Consider the following 27,610-nt stretch of genomic DNA (forward strand, 5'->3'; position numbering starts at 1 on the left):
AAGAGCCACTAACATTTCCCCCACCCTTCACTGTGAGTCGGGGAAAGCCTGTGTTCAGGAGGGAGTTGCCAAGGCCTTGGGAAAGATCCTCCCAGTGTCCAGGATCACTGTGTCCCGGGGGATTGTCCTAAGGCCTCGGGCTCGCCCCTCCAGGCTGCTCACCTCGGAAGCTCAGCTCACTGTCACTAACCCCACAGTCCTCCGCGGAGCTCTCCTTCTCCTGCTTGCTGCCGCCCCGGCTGCGCTTCACGCTCTTGTAGAACTGCCCCCAGCGGTGCCGCCCCGCGTCCTTCTTCAGCCGCTTCTCCTTGGCCCTTCTGTTCTGGAACCACACCTGCCACACGAGCACAAGGGACACGCTCGGGGGGTGTCCACCCTGAGCCCAAAGCCCCCAGGACGCCCAAGGCAGGGTGTGGAAACAGACTGGAGCCTCGCTAGGGTGCAGGGCCGGGAGTGTGAGGGCCCGCTGCTCCCCTGCCCGGGCCCGAGGGCTCTGTCTCCAGTCCTGGCACGACACCGAGGAGGTCACGGCCCCAAGCCCAAGTCCCCAGGGGAGCAGTGACACCACTCATGAGGTGACGTCACTCGTGCTCCCTTGAGTCTCCTGCAGGCAGTGGGCACAGACACAGGGGCCGGCTCAGGACACCCTCCATCCTGGCCCAGGTGGGGGCCCCAGAGGCACAGGTGGCCGGCGTCTCACCTGCACCACCCGCATGTCCAGGCCTGTCTCGGAGGAGAGCTGCTCCCTGACGTGCCGCGCGGGCTTGGGCGAGTTCTTGTACGCGTTCTTCAGCGTCTCCAGCTGCTTCGCCGTGATGGTGGTGCGGGGCCGCTTGGCTCCGGCCTCTGAGTCGTCTGCAACGGAAACCACTTCTTACTGGGCCTCCTCCCTGGGCCTCCTCCCTGCGTGCCCCGCCTCGGCTTGGCCGCTCCAGGCAGGGCGGTGGGAGGCAGGGGGCGCAGCACAGCGGACAGGACTTCCCGAGTCACTGAAAGGCGAGGACTGCCGCCCCCATCCCTCCCTCTGCTCCTGGCCTCCTCCGGCCTCCCCCGGCCTCCGCCAGCCTGGCCCAGCAGCAGGGAGGCCCTTCCTCAGACCGGATGTGGGCCCCACCTGTCGTCTGAGCAGCACTTATAAACTGTGGCTCAGAGCCCACTGGTGGGTTGCAAAGTCAATTCGGTGGATTAAATGAAAAGAGGAAATAGGAACAGAACAGAACAGATGCGGGCTAGCACCGTTTCATGCAAGTTTAGATTTCGCTGCCTGAATGTGTGTGCTGAGCTGCAATGCACAATGACTTTCTTACTACAGAACCCAGTCAACATTTTCTGGAAAACTCTGGTCTGAGTTTCGGGGCGACACACTGACTGATGAACCCCAAGTCTTCGGTGGGTTTGGAACCAGCCTCAAGTTCCTGTTAGTGAAAGGCTGGTCCGTCCCACTCAGAGCCAGGCCCAGAGACAGGCCCATGGGTGTGTTCAGCAGCCCACAGTGAAGTGCAAAAGGTCTGTTTCCTCCCCCGCACTTGGATGTACCCCAGCCCCCAGCCCCCTGGAGCCAATAAGGAACAGGGCGCCCTCAGCCTCTGTGCGTCCTCACATGAGTCCTTTAAAGTGTCTCTGCTACGTTCCTGCCTTCCTCCTTCCTTTCCATTCAAGAAAACCCTCCCTTAGGGACCAAAATAATAGGCAACACTTATTAGCACCTGCTGTGTGCTGGTGTTGACTAAGAACTTGGCCTGCATTCGGTCCTCCCTGGAGTCAGAAGGCCTGGGTTCAACATTCTTGTTGTCGCTGTTGTTGAATGAGTGACTCTGACAAGTCACCTCTCCCCTCAGAAGTCTGGGGGGGCAACACCACCTCCCCTGCCCGTGGGGAGCACGAGAGGAATGAGATGCACACGAGGGGGGTGGGCAGCCCAGCGTCCTCTCCTCTCCCCAGGCTGTTTTCTCCTCCTGCAGAGCCACTGTCCTCCCAGAACCCCTGTCACCCAGCTCCCTCCCTTGGAGTCCCAGACCCAGGAGGAGGGATTCCAGAGCTCCTTCGCCAGAGACTCTACTGCTGAGATAGTAATTCTAAAAGACTGGGGAAAACCTCCAGAATTCTCTAACGTCTATTATGAGGAGCCAATCCTTCCTGCCTGTATTTTCAGAGTTTACAGCATGAGAATGTTTGATGCAAATGGGAATTATGCAAATATGAAATACTATCCTTGTAAAATCTGTTTACGGTCTTTACATATCAAATCAGAAATAATGAAACCAACAAAAATGTTTTCATTCTTCGAGAATCACTTAATTTCAAAATAGCTTGGCCTAATACTCTGGTCTCCCTTCAGATCGTATTAATCTTTTGCCTTTTGCAAAATAGCTTGGCCGAGTGAGTTAGAAATTCTTCTCACCACAGCCAGATGGCAGCGACACTGCGACAGACCCCTGTCGCCCTGGTTTGTGGCCCAGGGGTCCCACACTGCTGCTCACACACACAGGACTTTCCTCTTGCGATTATGAGGACTAATATGCTGTTATTTTAACATTCACTGTTATTATAATTTAAAATCTTTTTTATATCCTATAACGATGTCATCCAAGTATTCATTAAGTAGCGGTGGCAGTGCTCATGCTGAAAAATGTACCCAAAAATCAATAACTTTGGTATGGAAGTTAAATGTGATAAAACGCTAGGAGGAAGGCTAAGCGAGACCACGATACCTGGGCTGTTAATTTAGGAGAGAGCATTCTGCAAGCTGCTAGGATAATGCTGAGAAAATAAAAAGTAGCATTAAGGCAAAGATAAGCTTCACTGGTTATGGATTTATGCGCTCCCAGAATACACCCCCACACACACACTTTTAACATTAATTCCTATGGTCAAATTAGTCTGAAAATATGTTAGTTTTGAATTATGCAGGGTCTCCTAGAACTTGTCCCTGGCATAAAATGCAACCTCATCATATTGAAAATGCAAATATCTGGGGAGATGGAACAAATGAACAAAATCATTCACACTAAGGTGCAAATAGCTGCTATTAGCCCGAAGGAGGGTTCAGAGTAGCAAGGAGGATGAAAACAATGTGAAAAGGCGGCCAAACACAGCAGACAAACTCCCCCGCTGCTCTGAGGATCACTGGGTTGCACAGGGCGGAGCAGCCCCTGCCGTGCTGGCAGCTGGAGGTGGCAGCTGGGGGTTGGGGGGTGATACCTAGGAACACTCCAGAACTGTGTGATGTCAGCAACCTCACCTCCCTGTCTGCATTTCTCTTCCCCATTGGTCTCGCTCTGACTTGACATCCTACTTCCCAAGCCTTAATCCTATTTAAACCTCAGGTAACAGCCTCTGGGGCAGGTATTATTACCCCCGTACAGCTAAGAAGCCAAGGCTCAGCCAGGTACACAACTTGCCAGGAACCCCCAAGCTCATAGGGACACCCACACAGCTGATACCCAACCCAGTGTCCCACTGGGGGACATTGGGTTGTCTGCTATGGTGCAAATACACCTCGACAAAAGTAGGAGCTCCACAATGTCATTCCTGCCTCCCCAGCCAGAGTATACCCAGTCTATGTTTGTGTCTCTCTTCTCTTGAACTCTCCACACGCCAGGGGGGCCACGCTGACACTGCCGGGAGTGTAAATGAAGAGAAGCAGTGGTGGCCCGGGAGGGTGTGTGTCTCGTGTCTCTGGTGAAGGGCACCAGGGTTCCAAAGGTGTCTTGGTATCTGAGTGCACCTGCCTTTATGGTTTATCCCTGACAAGACACCCTAATCTTCTGGGACATCGCAATTAACTCCAGAGCAATTGCATGGGGTGAGTTTTAAGGAATAGGAACAGAAGAGAACATAAAGGCAAAGAGCCTTGGAATGTGTTCGAAGAGCCCCCAGGTCTCTGGAGGAAGGAGGTCAAAGGCCTCCGCCACCCTGAAAGGCCAGAGCTGTGGGGGTGGGAGAGGGAGGACGAGAAGAAGAGAGGCAGCCCCTCGGCGGGCACCCTTGGGCCAAAGCCCAGCAGGGGTCCTCCTGGCCCACCCAGAGGCCTCCCCTCCACACCCCTTCTAGAGTACTGTGCTCATCAACCAAAACCTAACTTCTCCGTGTGCTGAGCTGCTCTGTATAACATATGTGCGTGAGCCCAGAAAGGATCTGGAAGGAGATACATAAAATTGTTGTCGCTTAATTTTTTTCTCATCAAGCCCAGAGCCATCAACAAGAGCCGCTTTCCACAGTAACACGCTGTGCTGGGAAAAACTCTAGTCAAAGGCACAAGACCTTGATGCTTTGGGAGCTCGTGCATCTGAGAACACCAGATCAGAGCCAGAGTGTGACACCCCCACCCTGTGGGCCCAGCGGGCAGACTGGAGAAATGAGCCCCGTCGGGGCCAAGGGAGTCCCAGGCTGCCCAAGAGCACGGCGTGGAGGGCGGGAGAGTGGTGGCCCGCGCTGCGCAGGCCAAGGCGGGCTTTCCAGGCGCGGCTGCTGAAGGCCCAGGCCTGGTTCCAGGCTCTGCTGTGCAGTGAGCCCCGGGGCAGCCAGGGACAGTGGCCCGAGGCGGCTGGGGTGAAGGACGGTGACATGGGGTGGGCTGGGTAGGGGGCAGTTACAGTGTTGAGTTGGAGTCCCCCCCGGAAGTTGGCCAAGTGTTCTTCCTCTTCCCTGGCACAGTGACTGAGCGCCTTCAGAAACAGCAGGGGCCCCCCGCCCTGGAGAAGCCCCGGTCTGAGACGGTAACAGAACACGGAACTGGAACGCGAGCCACCCAGGGAAGGGGACCGAGGCCGTTCTGGGCTCCCACTGGCTGCAGACGCTGAGACGTGGGGTGCGGGGCAAATGCGCACCCCAAGTGTCCACAGTGGACCAAGCTCCCGCTGCCACTTGGCACCCCCAGCCCAGGCAAGGAGCCCCCAGGATGACGGCGGCAAGGTCCCTGGAGAGCTTGCCAGTGGTGGGGCGGCAGCGAGCTCCCGACAAGCACCGGGGCATTCGCGCCTGCGCAAGGCGGCAGGTGGTCGGCGACCGGCGTGTTCAGAATTCTCTCTCAGGTAGCGACCTGGGAACGCTTCTACGGCAGGCGGTGGGAGCAGGGGTCTGGGGGCCGGCATGGGGGCGCGGGGACAGGACGCCCCGGGCAGAGGCACGGCCTGAGCAAGGCCCGGAGGAGGGCGGGCCGCGCGGTTACCGTTCTGCTTGGCCGTCTCGTAGTCCTCCTTGCACACCAGCCGCCCGTCCTCCATGAGGTAGAACTCGTCCCCCGTGGCCAGCTGCCGGCTGCAGATGATGCAGGCGAAGCAGTGCAGGTGGTAGACGAAGTCCTGGGCCTTGCGCACCACCTGGGTCGGGGGGATGCCCTGCTGGCAGGCTGTGCATTTTGTGCCGAAGCGCCTGTCGGGGCAGCAGAAAGGGGTTAGGGCACAGGGGGAGGGGAGGCCTGGGCCCCCCTCCATCTCCTGGAGCAGCCCCTGTCCCACCCCACGACTCCGGCATCCACAAGCGTCACCCCAGGCCACCCAGAGCTCCCCCTCTGGTCCTGTCTGTCTCCATCTAGCTTCATCCCTCTGTGCCCGGGTCGCCAAGCTCACACGAAGGGGCTGAGCAGAGCTAGAGTCTCTGGTGTCTCTGACAGCCCCGGGCTTGGATTGCCTGGTCCACACCCACCAACCATGGGGCAGTGGAGGCGTTCCTAAGTTCCTCCAGAGCTTGCTGTCTGGCCCTCTGGCCCGGCTTCCGCACCTTTATGGTGACTCCTAGAGGACCATACTCCCGGGAAACCGTGTGTGCCCACAGGCTGCTTGTACAAAGCTCCCAGCGACACCTCTTCCCCCACCCCCGCAGGAGAAGGCCCCGGGTGGCCGGGGACAGCACGTGCCAGTGTCCACGCTGGCGCTCCAGAGAAGGCGCACCCTGTCAGCAGAGTGGGGCTCTCCTGACAGCTTCTCTCTCCTGTCCTCCCTAGATCTCCCCTCCCCTCCATTCGGCACACACGGAATCCCTCAGTGGCAGCCTCCGTCCCCTTCCCGGACACAGCCCTGGGGAGCAGTGTCCAGGGAGGGCCCGGAAATCTGCCCTTCCCAGCCCCTGCAACACTCCAGGGCAAGGAGCCTGCGGATCTCAGTTTGAAAAACGCTGCCTCAGACCCTTCCCTGGTCTACACCTTCCTGGCACAGCCCCAAGGCAAGAGGAAGCCATCGGCGGCCACCTGTGCCAAGGCTGGGAAGGAAGGAGAAATAGACACACTAAAAGTATAGTCTAGCAGGGTCGTTGAAGCCCCTTGCCCCATTCTGGCCACAGAGACAGACAGAGGCACGTCAGCAGCCGTGGAAGGCGGGAGGGAAACTGAGGCCCGGCGCGGACGCGGGCGGTGCAGGAGGGCGCATTGCTGCAGGTGCGCCTTCCCCACTTCGGGAGGGAGCGGGAGGCGGTGGGGAAGCAGGGGCAGAGTTTAAAACAGCAATCAACCTAATTATTCATGACATTTCACACAGCAGAACTTTATCTTCTTCAGGATGAAAGACTTCGCCTAATGGATCTGGGGAAGGTTTGATTTTAATGGTCCTTTTAACTAATGCTTATAGGCAGCCTGATTTCCCCTGAAAGGACAGTACATATTTCATCCACATTAATACCAAATAAATTAATTATGGTCATGGCTATCATGATGAATCCCAGATTAATGCAGAATGATGGGTCTCTTATGCAGTAACGATACCTGCGGAGGGGCTGCGGGGCCGGAACGGGCATGGCCAGCTGCGGCTTCAGAAGCCCCCGCCAGGGACATGGTGTCCCAGAGAGAAGGGGGGGCTTTAAGTCTACACAGGTAACCCCAAAGGAGCCAGGAGCGTGGTCCCGGGGTCTCCTCTTCTGAGATGGGTACGAAAAGGGTGCCGGGTGTGAGGGGCTGGGACGGGGCAGCTTGGGAGGACCTCAGACTTCTGAACTCCTGGAGTGCCCCTTGGCGTTCGGGCCTGGGGTGCAGGCCTTGGAAACCACCCCCCAAGTTGTTCAAAATTGTGCCTCGGGACGGGGCCTGAGCTCTCCTCAGATTTTCAAAGGGACCCAGGACCCAGAAAAGCAGAGTTAATATTTGTTGAATAAATAAGTCGATGCGTCAGGAACCGTGTGCTCAGAGGATGTGCCCAGAGACGGCTAAATCTGAGGACGGGGAACAAGTACACGGTCCGCTCTGGGGGCTTCTGTACCTTCCAGAACACAGGCTTCCCGCACAGCGCCCGTGTTACAGAGGAAGGCTTCCCTCTGTGTGGGGGGGGCGGGGCGGGGGTGGGGTGGCGACAAAGAGAAAGGAAGCCCGCATGCGTGTTACTAGCCGAAAGCCACCCAGATCTGGACAGCGTGTCCTAAGCCTTCGCTGAATATGCTGGGGCAGAAGTGGCTCCAGAGAAGAACTGGAGTTGCCCGGAGAGCAAAGCCTGCCTTGGTGGCCAGAACAGCGGGGCAGCGATGGGAGGAGAGGAGGGCGGCGGGGACCAGCACCGCGGGGAGCCCCTGCCCGGCCTCGCCCGGCCACTGCAGGCAGACGGCGGCCTCCACTAACCAGAAGCCCAGTTGACACCAGCGCACCAGAGACATGAAAGATAACGGGGGTATAAATTTAATCTCCATACCGACAGTGATTCATGCATGAGAGTGGCAAGTGCACAAGAAAAATGAAAAATAAATGGACTTCCCCACCAGCGTTTTTTAGCAATTGAAGCAATTTTCCTGATTGTGGGACTTATGCCGATGGGAAGTGGACGTTGCCCCCCCTTACCTTGTTCCCCTGGAGCACAGCCAGCAGGACCCCCACCGAGGGAGCCTCCTGCACCCGCTAGGCCCACAGGGCTCCCCGACCTGGCCCAGTCCCCAGGGGCCACCACAACCCTATTTCCAGTCTAAGCCGATGGACCTGGACTGAGGTGCCATCCGGCTGTGTGTGTGTGTGTGTGTGTGTGTACGTGATGGAGACATTGTCCCCTTGTCCAGATTTTAGGCCAGCCCGAGTCACAGATGACAGGGCCAAGGCCATGGTTAAAATTCCCCGGCCCCACACGAGGAAGGACCATGAACTCAGCTGCTACGCTGAGAACCAATAGTCTAACCCACCTCACCAAATCTGGAGGCTGCCGGGGGGGTGGGGCGGGACACCGGCACCCTTAGTCCCCTTAGCCCCGCCCACCTGGGCACCACGTGGCCTGGCCTTGTCTGCAGAAAGACCATCCCTCCGCTTGGTCAGCCCAGCCAGGCCTCCAGGGATGCCCAGTCTCCCCCCGGGAAAAGCAGCTGGAACTGCCCCAAACCACAAGGGAACACAGGGGAGGACTCGAGAGTGGCTCACATCCTCCTCCTCCTCTGGCCAGCACCTCCAGAACGTCTCTCACTCTGCCCAGCACGTGTCAGGCAAGCTGCAAAGACCCGGTGAGTGAATGAATGAATGAATGAATGAATGAACTGCTCCTGGAAACGTGTGTCTGCGTGGCCAGGGAAGGACTGGCTCTCAACAGCAAAAGCTTTTAAGAAGGGCTTGAATGACAGGTGAAAGGGGCCTTCGGGTCACCAAAATATGAAACTCTCCGTCCCACCTGCTGTCATCATCACACCCGTTCCACAAATGACCCTGGGGAGCCCAGCCTGAAAGGTGAGTATTACAGTACCTTATTTGACAATGAGGGCCAAGGCCCCAAGGGGGACCGAGGCAGGGGCCGATCACCACTCCCATGGGCAGGGGACACACGCAGTGGGCGTGCAGCCATTGCCATGGGCAGCAGACACTGCCTCGGTGCCCCTAGCCTGGTCTGTTACACGTGCCCAGCTGCTCTGAGCCCCTGAGCGTGACACTCGGCCGTGCCACGGGGTCCCCACAGGTGCGGCCACCCCAGCACGCGGGCAGGCTCCCTGCCTTCCGCGCTCCTACCACCAGCTCAAGGGTGGGGCGGGAAGTGCTGGGACATCGCAGCCCACTCTCGGGGGCCACCTGCTCTCACCCTCTGCTCCAGTGCTCGGCTGAGCTCGCATCTCTGCCCATCTGTCCACCCTGCTGCCTTCGACAGGCCTGGCTGCGCCACTCGCAGGTGCAGGGACCGACTTGAGGAAGCCTGGGCCTTGTAGGAAGAGGGCCACAGCTGGTCCTTGCAGGCACCAGGCCTTCCAGAACCAGGGACACATAAACCCTACACCCTGGCTGTCTGACACACTCCTGATGGTAGGTTTTGTCCCAGGATCACAGCCACGCAAGGTACCGCATTTTAGTCACCGTGACACTACTAACAAAGGCAGCTCTCACTCAACAAGCACCTACTGTGTGTCACGCACAGAGTGGGTCTCATGCTGCGCATACCATCCCCCTCAGTCCTCCCGCCAGGCCTTCGGCCCAGAGCCCCACCACCCGCCCTGTGGCCATCACTGCCACCCCAGCACCACCCACTCAGGCTCACAGCTTCCCAAAGCCCTGCCGTAGTCTTGGTAGCTTGGTACCTGCATAGACCGTCCTCCTGCCCCCCTTGAACCTTTGACCTCCCTTCCTGAGGTCACAGCCCCCACCCTTCGTCAGCAGCTCGCTGCCCCAACCTTGTTGTTACCAGTAACTGCGACAGCTCCAGAGACAACTTCCAATCACGCCTTGCTGGCCACCACCCCGTCCTTCCAGAGAGCTCCCCCAGTCCCCTGACTCCAATGACACAGAGACTTCCCCTTCACTGCGCTTGTCACGGTCCCCCAGCCCCTCCTCGCTTGCTAACCCCTCCCCCACACACCCTTCGTGCACCCCGTGCAGGGCCGCACGGGGCTGAGGAGAGCACCCGGCCGGATGGCTTGCGTCTCAGATCATGGCCACGTCGTTCTTCCAGTGGCTCGGGCCAGATGCTCTGGACACCCCGATCTGATCTGTCAGCAAACCCTGTAGCCTCTACCCCAAATGGTACCAGGTGTGGGGCCCCTTCCCGCAGCCGAATAGCCGCCTCCCTAGCTCAGGCCGCCCTGGCCCTGCAGCGGGCCGAGTCCCGCCCTCCCAGGCCAGCGGCTCCCGTCTCACTCAGGGTCAAAGCCACTCTCCCTTTAACAGCCTAGGAGACACCCACCATTTGGAAGGTCACCTGCTTGCTCTCATCCCTCCCTCTGCCCCTGCTCACTCCACCCAGCCACCCACCCGGCCCCAGGGCCCAAGCGCTGCCTCCTCTGCTGGCAACACCCCCTGCACCTCACCCCTGCATGGCCCCCTCCTGCGCTCCCTGCAGGGCTCCCCTCAAGTGTCACCACCCTAGGGGCATCCCTTGCCCCCCCAGCACTTCCTGTCCCCTCTGCAGAGCGCACATCCCAATAGACATGCTATGAAGCTGTTGTGCGTTCGCTGTCTTTCCTGCCTCTAGAAACTTCTCCATGACAGCGGGGGCCTTCTCTGTCTTGTTCACTGCTGAATCCCACGCCCAGAGCGGCGCCTGGCTCGGGATACGTGCTCGGTGGGTATTAGTTGACTACATGAGCGACCCACTCCTATGGGTGCGTTAACACACGTTGCCCATTTGAGATGAGGAAAGCTAAGTCCAGAGAGGGAAAGCAGCCTGCCTAAGGCCTCACAGCCACGAGCAGTGAAGCTGGACTGGAACCCAGTGCCCGTCCACAGGGATGCCCCCCGACTCCTGGCCATTGGAAGGCCGTCGAGGGGACCGGCCCAGGCTCCACATCAGCCTCTCGCCTGCGGGAGCCGCCACGGCACGGCGCACCGCCCCGCGGAAACAAAATACTGCATAACTTGATTTTATGCTTTAATTGCTCGGCGGTGATTTACTGCAGGCCGTATATTTTTTTCCCAGCTGACACTTCCCTACATGTATTTCTTTTATCTATCAGCACACTTGACAGGAAAGTTGCTGATATTTACTGTTACTGTATGTACCAATATTTCCAGCATATATCACCGCCCACTCCAAGGCCACCGCCATGTCATGGGCACATAAAGTCCTGCCCAGTGCGGCCAGCCCGCTCGAGACAGAGAGCCGGGTCGCCCTTGGAGAGGGCCTGACACCCGGTGCCACGTGCACACAATCGTGCAGATACCTCTCCGCCCGTCAGAACAGCACCCCCATCTGCTTTTCATTGGGGTTTTTATATAATGTCTTTGTTTTTAAAGAGCATCCAGTGTTATTACTTTGAGATGAAAGCTTTAGAACCAGTGACCTAGTCGAAGTCTAACCCTGTCACTTAACAAAGGAGAGAACTGGGGCCCAGAGAAGGGTAGTGACTTGCCCAAGATCACACAGCTCGATGAGTGGCAGAAAGGGGGCTAGAGCCCACGCTCCCTTTCCTTTGGCCACAGGTCCTCTCCTTCCCGGCTGGGAGCAGATTTGCTTCCCGAGAGCCGATAGGGCCTGTAGGACCCGACCCCCTTCTACAAGAGTCCAGACCACCGCCCTGCATTTGTGTAGACATGAATCAAGCATGTAATTATGCACCAGGCAACTTCATGTGAGTTATTTCAGTGAAACCACACAGCAGCCCTGGTACACAGGAATTAGCATTCCCGTCTCGCAGGTGAGGACAGGTGCGGAGCAGTCAGCTGACTGTCCCGAGGCCACTCTGCCCTCCCCCTCACTTCCCCAGCACCTCATCCGCCCTCCTCGCCACAGCCCAATCACCCTCTGCCAACGTGTCAGCTCGGTGTCACCAAACCCCCGTGCAGGAGACTCACGGGGGTGCTCGCTTAAAAGCAAAAAGCCACCCTGACGCCTGCTTCTGGGACCTGAACCCACACTCTGAACAAGTCCCCAGGGGTGACCCCAGTGCAGCTGTGTCACGGACACGCTGCGACATTCTATGCGACTTACGCTCTTGGCACTCCTGGCGCATCTGCAGGTTGCTTACTGATGGCCAGAGCCCCACCCCCAGCTCTAGGGCCTCATTCTCCAAAGGGGGCGTGGTAGACGGGGGAAGGGACGATTGGGGCAGAGGCCCTATCCAGCCCCCAGGCCGACCTGCAGTGCTCACTCATACCCGGCCACAGAACCCGACCCTCGTCTGTGCCCTCTCCTCACAGTGGGCTTCCAGGGACAAAGACGCCTGGGGACCAGAGTGACAACGTAGACACTGGCCCTGGCAGGCCCCTGTGTGACCTTGGCCAGAGGGTCGAAGGAAAGTGAGGTTGAGCCAGATTAGGGGCCCTGGAAGTTTCTGGAGGCAGTGGGAGCGCCGGAGCAGAGGCGGCCGGGCAGGAAGCGATTCACTGGCTGGGGACGGAGGAAGGGGAAGGACAGCGACGAGAAAAGCTGGCAGCGGGGCAGAGACACGAAGACACAGGCCTGTGGGACAGAGGTGGCAGGCATGGCAGAGAGCGCCTTTGGAGGCAGATCCCCCCGACTTGCCTCTGGGGCTGAGGAGAGCGGAGGCTGAGCCTCAGCGGCCACATCGAGGGCTGAGGCCCCAGCCTCCCGCTCCCACGTCACCCCACTTTGCCTGGAGACCCTGTTTCCACGGCCCAGATCCCCGGGCTGATCTGCAGCCATTTGGTTCCAAGAGGATCAAAGTCCCTGAGACGGTTTCCAGGGACGCCAGGAGGCCTCGCCCCAGGCCCGGCGGCTCCGGGAGGGCGGCCAGGGCAGGCGGAGCGCTGGGGGCGGCCACACAGATCACGCGGGGACTCATCACCTCCTGATATACGGCCTCGGTCCCCAGGGGAACTGCTGGGCTAAGTAATTGCTTCTGCCTTGATTACAGCCCGTCACAAACGCCTGTGGGCCTGGTCCCACCAGCGGGTTTGAATCTTACAGATGTCCACATGCACGGGCGCTGTCGGGGCCGTCTGATCGCTACCCTAAAAGGTTTAATTTGCTTAGTGAGGGGATTAGACTATAAACTACTCAGACATTATGGAAAGTCACACGTCAGAGGCTGCCCCGTGGGCTCCTCAGGCACATCTCACCCGAGCGCTGTGTGCCTGCGTGTGGCCTGGCAGGGGTGCGGTTATCAGAAATAGGGGGCTCGGCGAGAGTCACGGCCAAGCCCGGAACCCGAGCGGCCTCCTCCTGGGCGACAGGGCGTGAGAGCTCGAGGCAGCCCTACAGCCCCACGGGCACCGCCAGCCCCCCCGCCAGGGCTGGGGCCCCACTCTGTGACATGGGGGCCCGCGGCTGTGGTTTCTGCCCCACAGCTGTGGACCACACACACGGGCGGACACATCCTGTGAGGAAGATGCATGACAGCTCCCCACGCCACCCTCGTGCTGAAGCGTGGACCTTCGTTCTGGTAGCCTGACCTGCCGCTGCCCCTGGACAGGGCGTGGCCACCGAGCAGAGCACCGAGCGCCGAGCACCCTGGTCTGGCCCCGAGGCCTTTTGCAGCCACATCACCCCCAGCCGGCGACTCCAGGACTCACCCCTCTCTCGAGTCCTCCCCACCGGACACCCAGCACGGCCTGAATCGGAACAGCTGCTCACAACGACCACGGCTAAGCACCTCCTCATCTTCCCCAGTCCCCACAGGGGTCGTTTTACTCCCATTTTCACGACGGCAAAGCAAGGCTCGGTGAGGTCTAACGCCTTGTCCACACTGAGCCTGGACTAGAAGCCAACCCCGCCCCCAAAGAGGTGGCACCTGCCTTTCCCCAAGTGAGCCGACGTCCTGGGGACATCTGTCCCCGCCCAGATGTGGCACGGGGGCCCTGGTCACCGGAGTGCTTGGGACCTGTCCGTGGCCAGCTGGGCCGAATGCAGCCGGCTGCGCTAAAACACACTGTCCCGGACGGCGGGGATAAATCAGAGCAGCTCCCGGCTCCCAAGGACGCTGCTACCTGGCCTTGGCTGACCGCCCACCGAGACTGACGGGCTGAGGGGAGCGGAGGGACAGGGGGAGGGAGGGACGTCCTGCCTGGCCCTGAAGCCTGCACAGCTCCCTCCACCCCGCCGGGGACCTGCCCAGTGAGGCCTCAGGGGCAGGGGACACCCTCTGAGAACCCCCTGGGTGGCAGCACCCTCAGAACGCCTGAGACTCTTCCCCCATCCCCGCCCCAACAGGCAGACGTGAGTGCAGACTCCTGGTGGCCGGGGGTGCAGCTGGAAGCCCCCCAAGCCTGGCATGTCCTTGAAGTCTTGCCCCTGGAGCTTAGAAACGTGTATGTGACCCTCTCTTCAGTTCCACAGCTACGTTTGTCTCCACGTCATAATGGTATGTTTCCCAAAGCTTCGTGTAAATCGACGTGACACGTTTGAACTGTCGTTTGTCCCATGGCACACTGCTGGATGCCCTCCCTGCTCCACTGGCTCTGGAGCTCTAGGCAATTAAAAGTCATCTCCATGGGGCTCACACCTGTAATCCTAGCACTCTTGGAGGCCAAGGTGGACGGATCGTTTGAGCTCAGAAGTTTGAGACCAGCCTGAGCAAGAGCGAGACTCCGTTTCTACTAAAAATAGAAAGAAATTACTTGGACAACTAAAAATATATAGAAAAAAAAATTAGCCAGGCATGGTGGCGCATGCCTGTAGTCCCAGCTACTTGGGAGGCTGAGGCAGGAGGATCACTCGAGCCCAGGAGTTTAAGGTTCCTGTGAGCTGGGTTGATGCCACAGCACTCTAGCCCGGGCAACAGAGTGAGACTCTGTCTCAAAAAAAAAAAGTCATCTCCATGGGAAGCCCCAAAGCTGGGCCAGGGGGCCGGTGGGGGGGGATGGGGGAGGACACCAGGAGAGGCCAGCTCAGGAGCATGCCTGAGGGGAACTCTGACAGCCTGGCCCTCCAGGGCGTCCGGTCAAGTGGCCACGCAGCAGGGCCAGAAGCTCGGAGCTATTTAGAAAGCATTTAGCACCATGCTGGACACGGTCTACACACCACCTTCCTCCCGGCTCTGGGAGCGAGCCTGAGCTCCTCCTAATAGGCAAGGGATGGGGTTCAAAAAGATCCAGTTGGTTGTTTGTGGACAAACCGCTAATAAATAGGACAGGAATTCAACTGAGCTCCCATTGGGCTCACCCAACCACTCCACTCACAGAATAACCCCCTTCTGAAAGATGCTCCTCTGTGCCAGGTCTTTCAGGCAGGCACTATTAGAATTCCCATTTTTCCCAAGAGGACAGTGAGGCTCAGAGATGTTAAGGAACCTGCCCAAGGACACCCAGCTTGCAACCAGCCCTGAGGGCAGACAACCTGCCCCATCTGCACTGTGCTTCAGAGGAAGGGAGCTACCTGGTTCCTCCCAGGACCCAGCTGGTGACGACAAGGGGACCCAGATCCCTGCTCCCAGACCCCTACTCCCCCCAGGCCCTGGTCCCTTTTTGAGGAGATGTGGGACCGTGACAAGCTGGACACATGGCTTTTAAAGGACCTGCTTAGTAAATGTGACACAAGGAGCTGTCGGCCCCTCAGTGTGCAATTCCGATCATAAGAGGCCCTGGAACATCCTCTGCAGGACGGGTAGGCTCTCCTGATGCTTCAAGCCCCCACGGGACCAGAACAAACGACAGCCCTACTGCACGGCATTGGTCAATACAGTGCTTCTCTTGGGCCCCTGAGTTTTATTTCCTTTGGAGAAAGGAGAGTCCAGGACCCAAGAAGCAAAAATAAACAATAGCAAAAATCAGTGAATGTTACTGAGCAAGACAGAGTTCAATAGCCCCAAAAGAAAAATGCAACAACCACAGAGTACGACCTCCCCAAAATACTGCTTTCTTCATCCATATACACACCAACATCGCCCCCTGCTGTCCATCACCAGCATCACCGCATCCCGGCTAAAGGCTGGGGGAGGGCCAGACCTCCGGCTCGCCCAGGCCGCCCACCGCCTCCAGGGGGCGCTCTCCACGTCAACATCTTGATTTGCAAAACTCACATAGAACAAAGCTTGGAGGATGCCCCCCCCCAGCTGCGCCAAGCAGTGGCCCTGCCCCTTGTTATGCTCAGAGATTAAAACATTGCTCCAGGAACTTAGACCCACAGTGCTGATCAGTGAAGCCAGTGAGTCCTGCCCTCTGCCTCTGAACAGGGCTGGGCTGGGGACCACAAAAGGACAGTGCTTTCTCTTTTTTCTTTTCCTTCAACGAGCATGAGCATGGAGGAGGGACTCTGCCTGACTCTGGCCAGCCATCTCCCAAACCCCACAGCTAGGGCACCGGGAGTCTCACAGGCAGATTCAAGTACATGGCGCCTGCCATCCCCCTCACAGGGTTGCAGAGATGTGAGCTCTGCAGCACGTGGGAGGGCACAGAGGGACTGGGTTGCAGGGCTGGCTGCGGGGCAGTGCGTGCCCCGATGTGCCAGCTGAGAGCAGGTGCCCGGTGGTATTTAGTAAACTGGAATAAGGAGCAGGCCGCCTCTGAGCCCCAAGCAGGGCTAAGCCCCTGGCGATGGGAGGTGACCCTGAACCTGATCAGCTCACTCCCTCCCAGTCCCCATCCCCTACGGCCAGCTGGCAACTGTGCCTTCCTCCACCAAACAGCCACAGTCCCGAAGAGCTGGCTGGGGCCTGTGCAGCCAAGTGTGCTCACTGGGGACTTCGGAACCGCCTTGTCTTCATCTCTGGTCGGGCCTCCATTGCGGGGGCAGAATCACCCCAGCTTTAGACGCCTCTCCCCGCAGCGTCCCATCACAGCGTGATTAACCGCCTGATTCAGCACCGGCTCTGTGGCCAGCGCCCTGCGGCACAAAGGGACCATCCCAGCATTAGGAAGCAGAGCAGCACCGAGGAGCAAGGGGAACAGCTGTGGCTAAACAACGACCTGTGCATTTCCCAGGCAGCCTGGGCTCCCCGGCTCGCAAGACGCCATGCAAGGTACAGGAGAAACTCACCAAAGCTCTCATAAATTCACTGTTCCTCAGGCCCATAAGGAAGATGAAACAGGTGCGCGAGAAATGAGCAGAACAAACAGCAGCTCGTGCTGAGTCGCTGGGAGAGAGAGGCAGAGGCAGGAGGCCGCAGCGAGGGCTCCCACCCGTGAGGAGCAGGACTTTGGGCGGCCATGGAGGATGGGTGGCCCTGGCAGGGTGGCCTCCTCCTGCAGGATGGAGAGGTAGGGCCAGGGCGTGGAGGCAGGAAGATGCAAGGCAGGCCTGGGGGAAGCGCCCTCGTTGGTGGGCGCCGGGAGGAAGCCCAGGCAGGAGGCTCGGATGGTGCCGATGCATCTGGCATGTTCTGTGGGTGCAGGGGTGGGCAGCCACAGAACATGAGCCGGGGTGGGCATCGCCAGGCCTGTGGGCAGGCTGGCTCGTTGGCAGGAGGCGTGCAGGTGACAGGAAGGTGAGTGGGGAGACAGACAGGTTTCTGCAGAGCAAGGCTCTGAAAGGATCCAAACAAGGGCCACGATGTGGGCAGGGTGGCATGGGGAGGCCACGGAGGCAAGGCTCAGGGGCCCGAGCCTGGGCGAGCAGCTGTTACTGTCATTTCTGGTCTTGGGCTCATGGCTCCTGAGCCTGTGGTGATCCCCCCTCAGCCTGAGCTCTGGGCCCCTCCTGGGTCTAGGGAGGCGCTCTTTCCTCACCATTGCTCTCCCGAGGTCACCCGTGCGCCAGCACTGCTGCCACCTCCCTCTCCACGCCTCCCTTTTCCAAACCCAGAGCCAGCCGGGCAGGGCCCACGAATCAGACAGGGCCCTGAGGCAGTGCTGGGGTGTCGGGGGGCTCTCTGGCGCAAAGCCCTGGGTCTGTGGCCCTTTCACGGCTGCCTGGACTTGCCAGGTTGGGACAGCCAGAAACCCTGTGGGCCCTGAGGTCTGACGCAGGGACACCTCAGCACTTGCTCTGTCCCTAGATGGGCAAGCAGGTAGCATGGCCACTCGCCTCGTCCCTGGAGCTCACTGTGGCTTTCCAAAGGTGCAGGGACAAACCGAGGATGGCGCCCTGATCACAGAAGCTGGGCGGCTCACCCAGCCCCCAAGGCCGGGCCCTCCCGCCTGCTCCCTCCTCCCTCCTTACGCACACGTCTGTGTGCACACGTGCACAGTCACAGTGCACACATGCACGTGCACACGCAAACCGTGCAATTCACCCCATCCAGGGCCCGTGAGAGCCGCCGTGGTGCCTGGCCAGGGCGTCACTGAGGGAGGAAGGTGGCGGCAGACTCTCGTCGCCCACTGCGAGAGGATGTGGTGGAGGAACGGGGACTGCGCACGTGCCAGGAGAAGGGCAACTAGATGAGGGTCAGAGGCGGAGAGAGCGAAAAGAAGATTGAAGACAGGGGAGCAGGACACAGCGGTTAGAGCAGGAACCGAAGCCCCGTCCCTGCATCTGAACTTGCGGGGTGTGCGCGCGCTGGCTGCTGCCTGCCCTCCCGCAGCGCACGCAGACACGCCCGCGCTCACGCACGCACCACGCATGCGCAGTAGGCAGCGGCTCGTAATTGACTGAACTGTGATGGTGACAACGCGTGGCCTCTGAGCGCAGCGCGGAGGCAGCCCCAGCAGTTACCAAGATCTTCTTCGACGTGCTCTTCGACTCGTATTGCACCAAAGCCACCTGAGAGTGCTCTGAAACTCAGGTCACTCATTCCCCACGGCTAAACCTGCGGGGGATTCGGGAGAAATCGTGTTCCGTGTCCAGGACGCACGGTCCCCACTTCTTTTGTCTCCAGAATATGCGCCTGCGGGAGGCTGTGCGGGCCCGCAGGGCTGCTTATTCCCGCCGAATGTCCGCAGGCCCGGGCCCTCCCAGCACCCGCCACCCAGGCTGGCGTGCCCGAGCGCCCCTCACGGTCACGGCCGCTGATCCACCTCCTGTTCCGGGCTCCGCAGCTGAGGCACCAGCCCGCGGGCCTCGGCCAACAGATTCTGGGAGAGAAGTCCCAGACTAAACGCCACAGAAAATAAAGTCCAGGGGGTTCCCTCCCCCTGAGCCAAAGCCCCAACAGGATTTTTCTGATGGATCCAACCCCGGAATGAACCATCCAGGACAGTCTTAGAGCTATAACACCCAGGCATCAGGCACTGTCCTAGGAACTGATTTGTTTGAAGCTGACAACAATCCCTTGAGGTAGGGATTATCATTATCAGCCCATTTTACAGATAAAACTGAGGCCCAGAGATGTTAAGTAACTTGCCCAAGAGCAAACAGCCCATGGGTGGGCTCAAACCCAGGCAGGGGCTGGACTCTTAACACTCACAAGAAACTGCGTTTCGTCATGTTTCCAGTTAGAGTGACCACACTGACCAGGCCTGGTGTGACTCCGCCCAGGAACGACTCTGCCAAGCCTCTGAGGCCCTTGGAGCAGGTCGGGCAAACACAGCCACGAGGACTCAGATGCGGGGCAAGAACCTAAATGCACCTGCTCTGACAGCCGTGGGGACGTGACAGCCAAGTGCCCTGAGGCCCCAGTGCATCCGGACAGCAAGAGCAACTCCTTTTAGGACTCGGGAGATCCTTTGTCAGCCACCCGAGAGAGATCTGGCCCAAGCCCTCCCCCCGCTCCTCACCCTTGCCCCCTTGCAGAGCTCAAGGGAGGCCGAGGCGTGGGCCTCAGGCAGCGATGGGACCAGTGACCAGAAGGGGACCTCAATGAGGGGCATCCTCTCATCACCAGGATTCGCCTGCTCCACCCAGGGTGGACCCTCCGTCTCCCCACCCGCCTCACCACGGAGATCGCGTCACTGCACGGGGAGAGGCAGGGACGGGCCAGGGAAGGAGAGGGGAGCCGTGGCCGCGGCTCTGACTTACTTGAAGAAGTCCTCCTTGCAGTAGACGCTCCCGGCCCTGGAGAAGCACCTGTCGGCCAGCTGCATCTGGCAGTCTGCACACTTGAGGCAGGAGCTGTGCCAGTGTCTGTCCAGGACCTTCAGGATGAACTTGTCCAGGATATGCTGGTTGCAGCCAGCGCACTGGGGGATCTCTGCAGGCAGAGGAGAGAGAGCCAGTTCGTGAGCCTTCCTTGCAGCCCGGCGAGCCCTACCTGGATGCCTTCCCTTTCTGCCGCGGTGGGAACAAACGTGATCCAAATCCCCAGGGCTGCCGCATACAGTTGTGCAGTTGTACACTGCACAAACATGCCTGGTCAAGGGGGCAGGGAGGGACTGAAAGTCAACCCTTGCCCTGATGGCCAGGCTGTGTGTTCTGGCTTGAGGTGACTTTGGCCCAGAGGGGTCACCTGTTACTAACAGCACCCTATGCTTTTAGCATCAGCTAACCCCAGTTATGCCAACTACAATTGCACAGCCAAGAAGCCAGGAAAGCCCAACAACATTCACTAGTGAACCATGATAGGTTCACTAATGATTAGAAGCTGTGCTAAAAACAGCAGCCTCCAAAGTGAGCCCTGCCTCGGCATCTGGCCTGAAAAGCAAATGATATGCACGAGGGGGGGGCTGGGCAGTGACGGAGGTCCAGGCCTGAGGGTGCTCTTGGAGAGAAAATTTCAATATTTTAATGAACTGCAACAGATACCATGGATTGGTTTGATCAATACCCAGTCCTGATGTGCTTGCCCGTACTGCAGACGGGAAAGCTAGAAACTGCTTTTCAGACTCCCTGCAGCTCAGGCTCCGAATATGATTTAGAGTCTGCCACTCAGGTGTGCTTGGGAGAGACCTGAATTCAGAACTGAGTTCAGTGTAGGGACGGGGGGGGGGGGGGGGGGGGGTTGGGGGGGGTGGCAGGCTCCCACTGTGCTGGCGTGGATCATGGGGGAGCTACTTGGGGTGCTGTGTTTATAATGTCCTGATCAACCACAGCAGAGGCAATGAACATTTGGGGGCTGAGAGTTATTTCTGGAAGCTCCACCCAGCTGAGCTGAAAGCCACTTAATACCTGGCGATTAATCACTTTTCACTTAAATAGTGAAAGTGGATTTTGTTGTCTGCAACTGAACACTAACCACTGCCTCATCCTGTTCCTGTCCTGAGTAATTTCCTATCCAAGGTCTGTTTCGCTGCCATCTCATTTTTACTGGAGGATTGCTTGGGCATTGGATAGTATTTTGTGTCACTGAATGTTTCAAAAATCTACAAAACAAAATGATCAGTCTTCCATGGTCAGATGAACAAATAGTGCTAGCATCCATCTCTAGCCATTTTTCCCTGCACTTTTCCAAAAACTAAACTAAAATAAAATAAAATAATAAAATAAAAATAAAGGAAGGTAACAAATAGTAAGAACAAAAATATACAAGTGCAAGCATTTGGCCTCCTGTAGTATCGTCCCGATATAGCATGCATGAGACTGGCAACCCCAGGGCTTCTCGCCTCTATTAGGAATAGCACTTTTGCTTCTTGTTTGTCTACACATCGTCTTTCCCCTTAGAAGGTGGGATCCTCAAGAGGCAGGAACCGTGTTTCTTTCTTGGCTTTGCACGCCTAGCCCGACACCTGCCACGCAAGGGTAATTGCACAGATGCTTACCACTGAATAATGATTGATCAAATCAGCTAGGCGAGGTGGCTCACGCCTTTAATCCTAGCACTTTGGGAGGTTGAGGCAAGAGGATTGTTTGAGGCCAGGAGGATTGTTTGGAGATTGACACCTGCCTAGACAACAAAGTAAGACCCCATTTCTACAAAAAAAATTTTTTTTAAAAATTAGCTGGAGAAGGATTGCCTGAGCTCTGGCCTTCGAGGCTGCAGTGAGCTATGATTGTGCCCATGCACTCCAGCCTGGGTGACAGAGTGAGACCCCATATCTTTAAAAAAAAAAATGTTAACTTAAGAGAATTAGCCTCAAAACACAAAGAAAAATTTTAAACACATCTAAAGCACTAAAAAACTGTAAATACTTAAGAGAAATATTCTTCAAGTATTAAGACATTTGCACTTAAAACTTAGAGCTAGGCTATGGGGACATTCGTGAAATGCCGTCACCAGCCCTGTACACATGTGCGCCAACCCCGACCTCAGCCTGTTGCCTTCCTGGCTCCAGCGCCAGCATCTGCAGGAAAGTCACTCCTGCTGGATGTCCTGCCTTTTGACCCCTTTCTCAGACCAAAATACACAACGAAAACTACCGGGATCACACCTAGGTAGACACACATAGGCCCAGACACTCGCTAATTGTCTCAGTACATATGTGATTCTTTTTTTCTACCTCAAAAGTGTTCCTCCTTGAGAAATAAATTGTTCACCCATTAAGTACTTCCCCAGGACTTCCAATATGCCAGCAAGCACTGAGCACACGACAGCTACAGGACTTGCCAACTCACAGGCGGGTTAGGTGAGACACAGGGACAGTGTGGATTCTGGGGCCAGACTGCACGAGTCTGTCCTGGCTCTGCTTTTTACACAGTCACTTCGCGGCTCTCTGCCTCAGTTTCCTCACCTGTAAAAGTGGGGTAATGATGACAGTAGTGCCTGGTAGGATTGTCGTGAAGAGCAAATGAATCAATACACATAAAATTCTGAGAACCAGGCCTAGTATACAGCAGGTAATCAGGAAGGACTCACTATCATTAGGAGATAAGATAACTGTAGTAACCATGGAGAGTAAAATTAGGCGCCATGTTCATTGTCTTTATCTAACATATCTGTCACAAGAGTCCCTGTGTAGATGGCCTGGCTCTCCCGCTGAGGCTCAGGGACGGCCCACCTCACGCAGGTGCACATTCAGCCACCCCTGGCCCCCGTCCAGGGGCCCTCAGGGACGGGCTGGCATCCCTGGAGAAGGTTTTGGTGGAGAGGTGACAAGTGAGCTGGCCAGTCTGTGAGGGGTAGACAGCCAGGAGCTCCCGTGGTGACATGCCCGGCCTCAAAGAAGGGGCAATGGGGGACAACTCAGGCCAAGAGGGTCATAAAGGAGAGGGGGTGCAGATTTCTCTGCATGCGCTGCATTTAGAGCCACTGTAGGCTGCTAAGCAGCAGAAAGAGGAAGATTGCTCGGGCACCATCTTGCAGGGACAGGAAGGAAGACCTGACCGGGAAGGCCTCCCAGCTCAGGAAGGTGGTTTAGGGATAAAGAGGGTGCAGAGCCGGTAGGAACATGTGACTGTGTCCCATGTGTGCGGTGCAGGGTGCCCGCTGAGCCCCGATGGCTGCTGGGCACGGCCACCGCTGGCTTCTGCTGGACACAGCCATTCAGGACTCTGTTCCGGGTGACAGCCGCAGCTCCAGCATCCAGGCAGGGGCTTCTTTGTGCGAGTAAAGGGCTGGATTTCCAGGAGCCAGACCTCGGCCACAGGGGAGGCTGATTAGCCCCTTGGTAACCTGGATGGAGAAGGTTGCTGCTGTCCCGGGCTGTCCCCGGGCTATCCTGCTCCCTGCACCTCCCTCGGCTCCCCGGAAACAGGGGCACCGACCCCGACCTAACCGCTGTTCGGCCTGCCCTCCGAGGAAAGATGCAGCTGTGTTTCTCCTCCCAGCCACAAATGCACGGGATGAGGGCGAGGATGTATGCACATAAAATTTATTTCGAGCAAGGTATCTACCGGGAGCCTTAATATGATGAGTATTCAAGAGAGAATACATTAGGGCTAATGTATGCAGCCAACGGCGGGCAGGGGAGTTTTAGAGGCTTGTAAGAAGAGACAACATCACGTTAAGGAACAACACTAAAAGCAGGCAGACAAGCCATTTCGGCTGCTAGCTTGCAGGGGATGGTCCCCGCTGGGTCCATACTGGCTGCCCAAACTAGGGGTCCTCACAGAGAGACCTGAGGACCAAACTGGGGACCTCGGGTTTGGCAAAAATGTAAGGGATATGCTGTGGGTGCCTTTTAAGTTAAAAGGCTTTTCTACTGCATTCCACTGTAGATTTTGAGGTGTGGGGCAGCTTTAAACAAAGATAATTGAAATGGTTTAAAAGATCCACAATATGCCAACAGTAATAGTGAAAGTAGGCATCACGCACCTGCTTTGGACTACGTCAGGGCTTGCATGTGTATCGCCACCTCCATACTCCACACGCAGGGAGGAAGGTATTATCAGCCCCATTTTATAGATGGGGAAACAGCCTTGGAGAGGTCCAGCAATGTGCCCAAGGTCCCGCCAGAAAAATCACGCTGTAAACCAACAGCCTGAGATGCTGCTTTCCTTACGATGGAGTAACCCCACCTAAGAGCCCACGGGGCCTGAACCATTACCTGGCTTGACTCTGCCATTTTGCAGAGGGGAAATAGAGAGAAAGTCTCAAAGCTGCTCTGCACACAGTGACGAGAGAGCAGATGACTACTGGCCTCTTGAGCTCCCCAACAACTGAGAAAATGGAAATGTTTGGGGCACAAAGTTAGATCCTCTGAGCAGGGCATGCATGTGTCTTATGAGACAGGCACCTAATGCCCAAGGGAGGGCTGGAAGCAGGAAGGGTCCCTGGGTCCCCTCAACTAGCTGCAAGGTGCCAGGTTGTTGACCGCATCTGTCACGTTCAGACCCACCCATGAGGGGATGGAGAGCTGTGAACTCCGACCCCACACCCCAGGCTACACGGCTCCCATGTAACTAGTTAGATTAAGAAGAAATGTAAACTATCTGGAAATTTTTCAAAGAGCAACAACATAAGCCTTTTTATTTAAAAAAACTACAATAAATTATTATTATCCTTTCTTATAATTTGGAAAGCCAGGACAGGACAGGGGTTATATAGGTTTCCTACCACAAATAAAGTTGTAACCAAAATTTCCAGGATCCCTGGTAAGTTCAATTTATCTCACATTGTATTTAGTATCTCAAAATTCCACTTTAATACTGGAATTGAAGCAGATCCTTGAAGTCACTGAAGACAAAATTTGATCGATAAATTCAGTTCCCAATAAGAGGAATCATTTCTTTTAAAATGAAAGTTTTTATCTTGTAAGTGTTCTGTGCTGGTGTTCTTGCTGGGGCCCTGTGGAGGGTAAAACCAGGCACAAAAAGGCAGCAATGTCCCCAGGAACAGCCAAAGAACCTGTGCAGAGGCCGGACCACACGGTACAATCCGCCTCCCATGAGCAGGTCTGTCCACCAGAGCCTCCCGTGTCCTACAGAGTGACAAAGTGACGTGGCTCGATGCACAGACCCAAGCCCACAAGGAGAGATCTGCATGTATCTGTACAGACATCCTCACTATCCATGCAGGCACCCTCACTCACACGCACATACACACTCACTGTACACACACATAGATACACACGTTCACACACATACACACACAGATGTACACATAACACAGACACATGCATGTGCACAGAGAAACACATAGAATCCCAAATAAAGATACACTCTGAGCCACAGACACAAAACACACACACATGCATACATATTCACATATACTCAAAGACACGTGCACATAGCACAGACACATACACATACCCACATGTACACAAAGACACGCATAGACCACAGATTCTTACACACACTCACACATACACACAAACACTCACACACAGCCTCACACGTAGGCCGAGGCGTTGCCATTCTGGGAAAGGCCAGTTCTTCGGAAGTCAAGCTCTGTGTGTGGCTCGGAAGACATCACCGAATGAGGGCGCTGTCCACCCCGGAGTAGGGAGATCGGGGAGTGAGAGAAACACAGAGGCAGGGGGGAGTGGAAACATTTTTGCAAATACTTTTTGGCATGTTCAAAAATACTGGGAAAATTTGAAAGTTTTCAGTCCTGGTTGGAGTTTAGACTTTCAAATCTTTAGGTCTGCAAAAATGTCTACAATAAATGTCAGAGCAGAGTCAGACCTGGGTTCATATCCTGATTTTACCCTGTATGGGGATCTTGGGCAAATGACTTAACACCTTCGAGCCTTGATTTTCTTATCTATTAAATGAGGTTGATAACACCAGTCTCTCAGAGTTGCTGTGCTGTGATCACAATACCTGGCTCGTGACACCATTGTCCAAGCCCAGCGGTCAGCTCCCTTCTCCATTGTCTCCCAAACAGTCACCAACAAGATGAATTTATATATTTAAGACATATCAAAATTATCCTATGCTTCATTGTTTCCCTGCATACCTTTTTTCCCTCCCTCACCCTCTCAAAAACCACTCCAAACTCTCTTCCACCTCCTTAATTCTAAAGCTTCCAGAAGAGGTATACCCTTTCCTCATCACCGTAACCTCAGAGTATGAACAGCAGATAATGCAATATGCCAAGGCTTCAGTCTTTTTGGAATAAAGAATCTGATAGATTCTTTTCTCTGCAGAATGAGGGGCTGATTCACCAAGACTCGGTCCCCTCCGCACATGTGAATGGTGAAAACAAGGAGGCTGAGACCACCAACTGCCTAACCTTATCTCACTGTTGCTGATATAGCCAGGTAAGAGTAGATTGAGTTCAAATGAACATTTGAGGCTTCTGGCATTTTTCTTAGACATCTAAATGCCCAAAGGAAAAGTGACTATTTCTTATTTGATAAGAGATGGTTACAAACCCTTCACCATTAGCCATTATCTACTTCTTCATCAAGGAGGCTTATAAGCCCCACGACATGATGGCCAGCCCTCACCGCACCTGAAGTACTGTGGTAGGGACCTTGGGCTTATTTTTCAGAGTAGCCCATCAGAAAACGGATTCCACTTTTAAGTCCCCAAATTCCTTCATTAGCGAAGTTTCAGAAAGCTGAGAAGTGGAAGAGATCAAAAGGTCAGAGGTGGTCTGTGGCAGACCAAATTGCCCACACCTCTCTGGTGATATATAATAAGTCCTGTGCATTTTTATTCCCCACTCACGTTCCTTCATTTCCAAGAAACTGCTCTCAAGGAACCAGGGGCTACCGTGAAACATTTCACAGAAGGTTTGTGTTTGTTTGATCGATTTTAATTCTTTGAAAAATGGTGTTTTCTGTCTCTTTGGTCACAGAAGATCAACAGGGCGAAGAAAAAAAAAATCCCCACTAAAGGGACTAAAACCAGAACCAACACACCTGGCGATGACTTCTAAAATGTATTTAAGAAAATGCCCCTTTCTGGGGAAATGCATCAGAATTTCAGGTATTTCCATTAGAATCATAATGCTGATGCACTACTTCAATATTTTGAAAACTAAGTTGCTTTGTACTGACAGGAATAACGTTCATTTTACTATGCTCTGAGATCAGATTAATAATTTGTGAAATTTGAACTCTGATGTGCCACCTTGGAGCCCCGTGGGGCATTGCATTTTAACTGCTTTTTGGAGGAACTGGGTCCTTTTTGCTGTGTAATTTGCCTTGACAGCCTAGTGCTCAGGACAAGGTTTTCCTCGCTCCTAAAGAAAGGGAGCTGGGGTCTGTGGGAGCCGCTTCCAGAATTCCCAGTTCACAGACCTCAGGACACCCCTGCCTGGCGTGGCCACCCTCTAGGGACAGTCAGCAGCACGCCATCCAGCCCACTTAGGGCAGCCCCACCTGCCTCGTGGAGCCTGGTCTCTGAGCATCTTAAGATCACCAGCTCTCTGGAACTTTGTAATGTATGTTCAAATCTGCACGCTCTTTTACTCTTCCAGACACCCTGCAAAGTGTGAAGTGCACATTGTCTACATTTCAAAGGTTACGAGACAATAAGGGGCTTCCCTAAGGGTACACAGTTGGGGGCCAAATTGGAGCTAGAGCCCTCCTCTCCTCTGGGGCTGACCGGATACCATGGCTTCTACCAAAGCTCACCAGAGTCACCTCTATCTGAGACTTTCGCTCCAATTCCCTGTGTTGGTGACTTCCCTCCAGGAGTAAGTCATTTTCTGAGCTGTCTCAAATAACAATTTGGCTGATGTATGTTTCCAAAACCATCTCATTCTATTTGTTTGTTAAGTTTCTTTACTGACTATTACTAGCTGATAGGAGAAGCCAATGGGG

At 56.0% G+C, this 27,610-nt stretch overlaps 1 protein-coding gene across 1 annotated transcript in view; it reads right to left on the reverse strand.

The window, feature by feature from the left end:
- LHX4 (LIM homeobox 4) overlaps positions 1-27,610 on the reverse strand; it is a 39,471-nt gene that overhangs the window by 2,487 nt on the left and 9,374 nt on the right. The window contains exons 2-5 of the mRNA XM_075997004.1: positions 19,602-19,773; positions 5,171-5,373; positions 701-855; positions 163-334 (exon numbers count right to left, since the gene is read on the reverse strand). Coding sequence (XP_075853119.1) covers positions 163-334; positions 701-855; positions 5,171-5,373; positions 19,602-19,773 — 702 coding nt within the window. The remainder of the gene's footprint in view (positions 1-162; positions 335-700; positions 856-5,170; positions 5,374-19,601; positions 19,774-27,610) is intronic.

The sequence above is a fragment of the Microcebus murinus genome, chromosome 23 (genome assembly GCF_040939455.1).
Source record: "Microcebus murinus isolate Inina chromosome 23, M.murinus_Inina_mat1.0, whole genome shotgun sequence".
Lineage (NCBI taxonomy): Eukaryota > Metazoa > Chordata > Mammalia > Primates > Cheirogaleidae > Microcebus > Microcebus murinus.